The sequence below is a fragment of the Myotis nattereri genome (assembly GCF_964212035.1).
Source record: "Myotis nattereri genome assembly, chromosome: 13".
In the NCBI taxonomy this organism is placed as follows: Eukaryota; Metazoa; Chordata; class Mammalia; order Chiroptera; family Vespertilionidae; genus Myotis; species Myotis nattereri.
In genome coordinates this window covers 20,421,655-20,429,774 of record NC_138088.1, presented here as the reverse complement: position 1 = coordinate 20,429,774, position 8,120 = coordinate 20,421,655, and the positions used below count along the sequence as shown (strand labels likewise).

Below are 8,120 nucleotides of genomic sequence, written 5' to 3'. Positions count from 1 at the left end.
TGGGACGGAACTCAGCCGCAGGACTGTATTTAAATGTCCCAGGGAATTCCAATGTGCAGTCAGGCTGGCGACCCACAGACCGCCTGTGACAATCAGGCACCCGCCTCGGGCAAGCACGTCAAACTCAAAGGCTAACATGGGCCAAACAAACAAGGTTAAGTTTATGCGGGCTGCAAAAAGACAAAAGCTCCAATTTTCATAGAAATGTAGGTTTGTTTCAATAGAGACATGCTGAATACAAAGGGCTGAAATAAATGAGTAATTGTTAACATAAAATAATAGAACATTTTAATAAAAATATTTTTTTTGAACATTAACTTACCAGACACCAAATAACTGCACAAATTAATAAGTGTAATGTAAATAAACCTATTTTTCTTGTTCTCCGAAAGTGAAATATTTCCTGTTGCGCACACCAAACAAGTCAGTACAAGACTAATGACGTGGCAATCGGCTGCTAAAATATATGCTGCTAGTCTTAGTGGAAAGAAATGGTGCGCCTATGCATAAGACGCGTCAGGGAATTGAATGCAACACGATTATAGTGGTCAGTCATTAGCGAATGCTGTAGTTCGTTATTACTAATTATGTATAATAGGGTATTATAAAAATTAAGTTACGAAATTTTTATTAAATCATTTTGTACATGCTGTTATATTGGCTGGGCTGCAAAAATATTCGTTGTGGGCTGCATGAGTTTGACATTCTTGGCCTTGGGATTACCGCTTACATGTGGGCACTGCGTGTGCACACTTGGGAGGTATCAGAGTGCAGGAAGAAAGCAGCAGGATTTCAGTTTATACTTATTTGAAATCCCATTCTTTTGTAATGTACATGCTTTAAATCAACTTCATGTGGCGGAGCAGTAGTAAGGACAATACGGTCAGCAGCTCTTGAGCACTCCCTGTGGCCATGCTCTCTTTTAAACACTGCACAAAGTAATGCTCAGTGCTTCGCAAAAACCTGATGGGTTGGGTTCTCTTATTATCCCCATTCTACAGATGAGAAAGCTGAGGCCAAAGAGGTTGAATAACTGGCCAAACGTCACACCACTAGAGAGCAGCTGTCCCAAGATCCACACCCAGGCTGACTCCAGCAGCCACCTGTTATTCACAACGCCAATCTGTGCTCACAGTGCACATGTATGATTTATAAACAAATAGATAATACCCAAATAAGATACAGATATCAGGGGACCTGCTCAACATTTTTTATTTAAAAGGTTTCATAATCAAATAATTAAACCATTGTGGCAGATGCTGAGTTCTTCGAGCAAGGTGAAGCCTCTTCTTTCTGCTCCCCCCACCAGGAGCTAGCAGGCACCTGGGTCCTAATATATGCTCAATAAACATCTGCCTACTCCCAGAAATATCCACTGATTGATAATCATAGAAGATGTGGTACATGTATACAGTGGAATATTACTCAGCCATAAAAATGAAACTTTACCATTTGTGACAATATGGATGGGCCTAGAGGGTATGATGCTAAGTGAAATAAGTCAGAGAAAGACAAATACCATATGATTTCACTTATATGTGGAATCTAAAAAACAAAATAAATAAAACAGAAACAAACTCATAGATACAGAGAAGAAAATGATGATTGCCAAGTGAGAGGGGGCTGGGGGGCTGGGTGAAATAGGTGAAGTGATTAAGAAGTATAAATTGGTAGTTACAAAATATAGGGACTATAATCAATTATATTGTAATAACTATGCATGGTTTTGGGGGTACTAGACATTATCGGGGGATCATTTTGTAAGTTATATAAATGTCTAACCACTAGGCTGTACTCCGGAAACTAATGTAATATTGAATATTAGCTCTAATTGAAAAATTAAAAATTTTAAAAAATATGAATGCTTATCAACACTGGCTGTGTGCCAGGGACTCGCATACTAATCTTCACACAATCCTGGGAAGTGAGTGCTAGGAATTACCTATTTGGCAGAGGAGGGCACTGAGCAGCTCAGTCGTTTGCCCGGGTCCAGAACCCGAACTCACATTGTGGGCCTGCAGAGCGCACTCTCTCCCACTGGTGACCAGGTCCATAGGGAACAGCTTGTGAAAGTCGGGGGGCGAGGGCGGGAGTGAGAACAGCAGGAAGGAGGCACAGGTGGATTGTTCGCTCCTTTGTCCGGTGGTTCCCTTTGCCAGGAGTGCTTTTCCCTATTAGCCCCACAGGCAAACTCCGGCCTACCCTTCTGGTGCCAACTCAAAAGCTGCCTCCTTCAGGAAGCCCTCCCTGCAGCTCGTTACACCTGCTCTGTGGTTCAGACCATGTCTTTCTCACTGGAGTTGGAGCTCCTCGAGGGCAGGGCCAGGTCTTACTCAAGGGGCATCCAAGGAGCCAGCTCAGCAAACCTATGCGGGTGTCCTGAGCCTGTGCCCACCTCTCCTCCCAGGCCAGGGGCGCCCCCACCCCTGGGTTTTCCTCTGTGAGCTCCACTTCCCTTCCCTCCTTTTCTTCTCCCTCCCCCTTCCTCTCCTTCCTGCAAACTTCTCTGTCTCCTCTCCATACTCCTTCTTCCTCCTTCTTCCCTCCCCTCCAGGCCTCCCCTCTGCTCCCCGCCCCCTTTCTCCCTCCTCCCGCGCCCTGCGCCTCCGCCTCCGGCCCGCAGCTGCAGTTCCCCCGGCGGCCTGCAGAGGCGCTGCCACGCCCGCTGGGCCGCATCGCCGGGCTCCTCCTGCGGGGTCAGGTGGGAGGAAGCGGCCTGGAAGCCGCGGCCAGTGGACCTGCAGGTGGGTGTCGGGGCGCGGGGCGCATCCTCCCCCTACCGCGGGCCCAGTTTCGGAGCTGGGCTCGGCGGCCCGGGCAGGGCCCCTCCTGCCCCGGGAGCACCCATTCCCCCGTCAGGGTCAGGTGCACCGAGGGCGGGCGGCGCCCACAGCCCACGCAGGGGGTCGGGATGACCAAGCACAGGGGACTTCGGGGGCTGGGACCCACTTGGCCTCCTGCAGGGCCAGGCCGCGGGCAAGAGACGGGCGCTACTAACCCTTTTTGGCTTGGGTGTCACAAGTGCTTTTGGGAATTTAAATGAAAACTGGCTCGGCTCCTTGGAGGGGGCGGGGTGGGGGAGCGAATGGCCTTTACACAGACTCGGAAGAGACATGGAAGGATCCCCACCCCCACCTCCAGCCGAAGGGACACCCTTGGGGTCTGCGGAATGGGGCTCTCCCAGAGCCACCCAGGCACCCCCCCCCCACCCCATTTTCGGGAAGGCGGGCCCTGCCCTCCAGTTAGCAAAGGAGGGACTGGAGCTCGGGGTGTGGGACAGGTGAGGGCGTGCCCTCTGCAGGTCTCTTCCTCCGCCCAGCTCCCGGCTGTGGCCACCAGTGCCCTCTGCTGCCAGCAGAGGAGCTAGAGAGGCCCTGCCATGAGCCCGATCTCCTGGGGAGGAGAGCTCAGGTCCTCGGCGTGCACCTCCGAAGGGACAGTACAGTGGAGCAGGATTAGAACAGAAGGAGATGGAGAACCCGGGGATTTTGGTCCCTGCACTCCTTATTTACGACCCAGAGAAGGTCTTCGCATTCTTTCTCTGCTGCCCGTGGATGATGCTCCCGGGCCAGCTAGTCACACCTTTAGCGGGACCTGCGCCAGGGGAGTGAGGGACCAGCCTCTGTGGACCTGCCACAGCGCCGGGGCCACAGGGAGGGTCTCTGCCAGCAGCAGTGGGTAATAATCCTTTCGCCAAGGATCCTTCCGATAGTCTCCCCAGTGCACTCACTAACTGAAAGGTTCTCCTCCAGCAAATAACTTGCATTTATTTCTCTCCTTTTTACTAATCAGACGCAGTGCCTGCTCAGGACGGGTCACCAGTGTGAGCTCCCAGAATTGCAGTTTCTCCCATTGAAAGCAAGCATCTCTCTCTCTCTGGTCAATTGGTGTTTTGTTTTGTGTGTGTGTGTTTTCAGCCTTTTGAGGTCTGAGGAGAGGTGCCGCCCCGCAGGGACCCGCACTCCTGGGAGGATGGTGCGGATCTTGGCCAATGGGGAAATCGTGCAGGATGACGACCCCCGCGTGAGGACCACTGCCCCCCCACGCAACAGCACCCCTCGGCAGGTGGGTGCCTCGCCCCGTGGAAGGGGCACAGCCATCTTCTGTCTTCTGGGCCAGTTACTCCTTAGCTCACTGGTCATTAACTCCTAACCTCAAGTTCTCTTTGCAGAGAGCTGCGCTGGATGGGGAGGGGTGGTGGTCAAAACTTGGTGAAAACCCGCGGTAGATGGATTGATTGCCCAGCCCCTTGCCTCCCTAGCTCTTCCTCCTGCTGGCAGCCTTCCCAGACTTCAAACCCAAGAGCTCTCCCTTCTTTAAGCTGGTTAGCAAACTCCCCTGGAGCCGGCATCTTTCTTCAGAGTCTATTGGGTGAGAGAGAAGCTGGAGAGTGAGCGGAGGAGACGAGCCTGTGGCCACCCAATGTTGACTTCAAAGGAAGAGTGAGGAGTGTGAAACACGCCTGCCCGAGTGCTCGGCCCAGTAGTCTAACCCGCCTTGACCCCTTTCTCTCTCCTCTGTCCTGGGCACTTCTTCCTGGCACCACATGGGCAATGCACTTTCTGTGCCCCGAGAGCTTGTGACTCAGTCGCTGGAATTCCTGTGGGTGGCATCTGGGGATTGCGGAGGAAGGAGGGTGTGGCCCTGGGTGATGAGGGGAGGGCAGGGCCCGGCCCACAGGGTTCCCTTCTGCCCGGTCCTCTCCTCCAGAGAAGCTTTCTCTGGATTCACCTGTTTTTCTCTGTCTCCACCTTCCAGAGCTTCCTCAACAGGGGCCATGGTGCCCCCCTGGGGGGTCCCGGCCTCCGGCAGCAGCAGGGGGGAGCCAGGCTGGGCGCTGCTCCGTCCCCCTTCAATGACCTCAACCGGCAGCTGGTGAACATGGGCTTCCCCCAGTGGCACCTCGGCAACCACGCCGTGGAGCCGGTGACCTCCCTCCTGCTGCTCTTCCTGCTCATGATGCTGGGCGTGCGCGGCCTCCTGCTGGTGGGCCTCGTCTACCTGGTGTCCCACCTGAGCCAGCGGTGACCTCCGCTGGGGGCAGGCGTGGGGAGAGGGAGTGCCAGGCCTCGGGGTGAGATCAGGCACATGGGGAGGGGAACCTGGTGGTGCCTTGAAGGTGTGCTCGGAGAATGCTGTTTCCACGCGGTGTTAGCACGATGCCGAGGGCACCTCTAGTCCAGCAGCCCCAGCGTATGGGTGGGTACCCTCACTCCCCTGCGATGTTTGTCGGTAGTACCGGGCCTGCATTAAGCACAAAGAGCAAGAACACGATGCCCTTCCCATTGTCTTACAATCCTCTTATGCCAGGGAGACGGCCCCAGCTTGGTGCCAACATGTTCTCATGCCTCTGGACCCCGTGCCGACTTCCCCTGTAAGTTGGGAACAGGCCGGGGGCTGAGGGCAGGTGGGAAAAGTTTCCCAACTTTTATAGCCCTGCTTTTGTTGGCTACCTGTGTATGACAGGTGGTACCGGCATTCTATTTATTGTGGTGGCGTTTTCAATAAATAAATTTAGTAAACATGTGTCCACGGAGAGACATTCATGTATGACGGCACAGCTGTGCGTAGATCTGGAAGACGAGGTGAAGGTGGTTGGGCATGGCTGGGACTGGGGGACAGGGTAGAAGGGGGCATTTGACCTTGGAAGGTGGTTCATTACTTTTTTCCTTAGGCTCCAGGACCTGGGAGGGGTCCAGGTCAAGCCTGGGTCAGGCCTCTTGTCTGATGCTTAGGTAACATCTAGACTCGCTCTGAAATGCCGGCCAGGATGGCTGCTGAGCGGTGGGTTCAGGCTAGCCAGAGCGCAGGTCTCCCGGTCCAGGGGCTCCGACCAGAGGCTTCCGAGCCTCCCTGCCCGCACTGTCCATGGGAAGTGGGGCCTTGGCGCTGCTACCAGTGCGTGTGCCGTGAAAGCGCCTGCTTTTCCTGGAGGAGGCTTTGCGTGTTGGCTGGTGGGCCTGGGTGGGGATGTGGGGATGGCGTTGGGTCCTGGGCCCCGAATGGGCTGAGGGGTAAAGGTCAGAGAGAAACTGGATGAACTCGAGGACTTACCCCAACCAGAGACCAGACCTCGCATCCTCTCCTTAGGATCCTTTGGGGTTTGGCAGTTTGGGGGAGAAAGGCAGCCTTTGGGGGTGATTCTCCAAGGCCAGTGCTGGGAGAGCCCGCATGGGATGTGTGGAAAGGGAGGATGGGGGAGAGAGTGAGAGGGATTCTGTTCTTCCTCGGACAGCCTGCCATGCTGCCCAGAACAGAACCGGCTCCTCCGGGCCCCGTGACGCCGCTGCCCTTGCGGGGGCTGTGGCCTTCATCGCAGACATTCCTGGGGAGCTTTGTGGTGCTGGAACAGGACTCCTTTCTCAGCATTTTCTGTGTCTCTATTTCCCAGTGGCAGTTGAAACGCGTTCCCTTTATGATGGCCATGTAGAGGGGAGGGCGCTGGGCCCTGGCTGGGAAGCACACAGACAGGGAAGGAAGATGCTGGCTCTCAGTGGCTCCTTCGGGGCCTGGACGAGGGAAGTGGTGCCCAGCCCTGGCTGATGTCCAGCTGTTCCCAGCGCATCTCCTACCCTGGCACCTCTGCTCCCCTCACCCAGCAGCTGCTGGGGTGGGAGTGGGGAGGGATGTCCCCACCCAGCATCTCCCGCTCCTGAACTCCCCCTTCAGCTTGTCTCTGGCTGGGTTTTTCCCCTGCAAAGCTGTGGTACTCTCAGAAGAAATAAATCTTTAATGTGTGAATACCTTTGAGGGAGATGAATCTGAGCCCACAAGTAGAGGGCTGGGGACTGTCTTTTTCTAGAATTCCGTTTCCATGCCCAACGTCCAAGCCCTGGGAGAACTTCAGGGAAGGCAGGGGAGGGCAGGCTCCCCTCCTGCTCCTGGCAGGACAGGGAGAGGGCAGGGGCAAAGCCTCACACTGGCAGGCCTGGGAGGTGGGAGGGGCCCCGGGCAGGTGACCACAGGGCCAGAGGCCCCTCCCAGAGGCATGTGGGCCACCTCCGGGAAAGGGCCCACTGGAAGGGAGTTGTGTGAGAAAGGAGCAGTGCTGTGTCTGGTCCTGTTTGTGGACTGAGTTCCCACACACAGGCTGACCCCAGCAGAGCTGCCCGGGTTCAGTGGGGCTGGGGGCCCAGGGACCCCACTGACCCTCTTTCCTTAACCCGCCCTCCCTTTCCCCCCCAGGGCTCTGGCATGGTTGGGGTTGGCCAACCTCTGCTCTGCCCCACGTTCCCAAGTCCAGGGTCTGAAAGCGCACTGGGCCTGCCTCACTGTAGACCAAGCATGTCGAACTCGGGCCTGCGGGCACAGGCCTGGTTTATTTGACCCATATTAGCCTTTGAGTTTGACATGCTTGCTGTCGGCAGAGGCAGCGTGGCAGAGGGAAGGTGCCCCCTGGGCGTGCCTCCTGTGTAAGCTGTAAGCATCTTCGCCTCTGGGTTGATGGCCCCTCAGTGGGCCTCACCTGCACACGCAGACATTTTGGTGCCAATGTGTTCTGAGCAGGTAAGAGGTCCTTTCCTCCGATGGCTGAATGCGGACCTCGATGGGCCTCTGAGTGAGGCCGAGGGCCACCGTGGTCCAGACTCTATTCTCGGAGGGGGTGGGCTTTCCTCCTCTGTCCACCCCCTGCCCCACCCCACCCGCTGTGTGACAGGACCCCCCAGACTGGGCCGCCTCGAGGGCGGATTCTGGGGAGGTTTCTGCTAATCTCCAGGGCTAATCCTTGAAGCTCCGTGTCTCAGTGTCAGGTTGGATTTGCAGCCTGGCTGCCTCTGGGAGAGATGCCGCTACCCTCCCCTCCATGTGAGCCACAGCGGGGTCCCCAGGCCTCTGCTGCCTCCCTGGGGCTGCCAAGGGGAGCCCCCCCTCCGAGGAGTTACTTCGACTCCCTGGTTGGGCCACCTGGTGCGGGAGCTGTGGGTGACTGTCCTGGGCCGCCAGAACCCCGCCTTTGGCAGAGGGAGGGGGTTGGCTTCCCTCACGGGGGACTCTTGCTCTGTGAGTTGAGGAAGAAGCCTTGGTGTGGGGGGCAGAGCCTGGCCTGGCGTTACCCCCACCCTGGCCAGCTGGGCCCCAGAGGAAGCCCGTCTGTTTGCCGGCCCTGCTCTGCTTTGGGT

The 8,120-nt window shown here is 56.1% G+C and overlaps 1 protein-coding gene across 2 annotated transcripts; it reads left to right on the top strand.

The window, feature by feature from the left end:
- Window positions 1-2,676: 2,676 nt before the first annotated feature.
- On the top strand, window positions 2,677-5,530 carry FAM241B (family with sequence similarity 241 member B). 2 transcript variants are annotated; one of them, XM_081105071.1, is made up of 4 exons: window positions 2,677-2,744; window positions 3,793-3,823; window positions 3,918-4,065; window positions 4,759-5,530. In XM_081105071.1, the coding sequence occupies exons 3-4, from the start codon at window positions 3,973-3,975 to the stop codon at window positions 5,026-5,028; spliced, it is 363 nt and encodes a 120-aa protein (XP_080961197.1). In that variant the 5' UTR covers window positions 2,677-2,744; window positions 3,793-3,823; window positions 3,918-3,972; the 3' UTR covers window positions 5,029-5,530. The 2 variants fall into 2 exon arrangements, with proteins under 2 accessions (XP_080961197.1, XP_080961198.1); XM_081105072.1 differs by lacking the exon at window positions 3,793-3,823.
- Window positions 5,531-8,120: the final 2,590 nt, after the last annotated feature.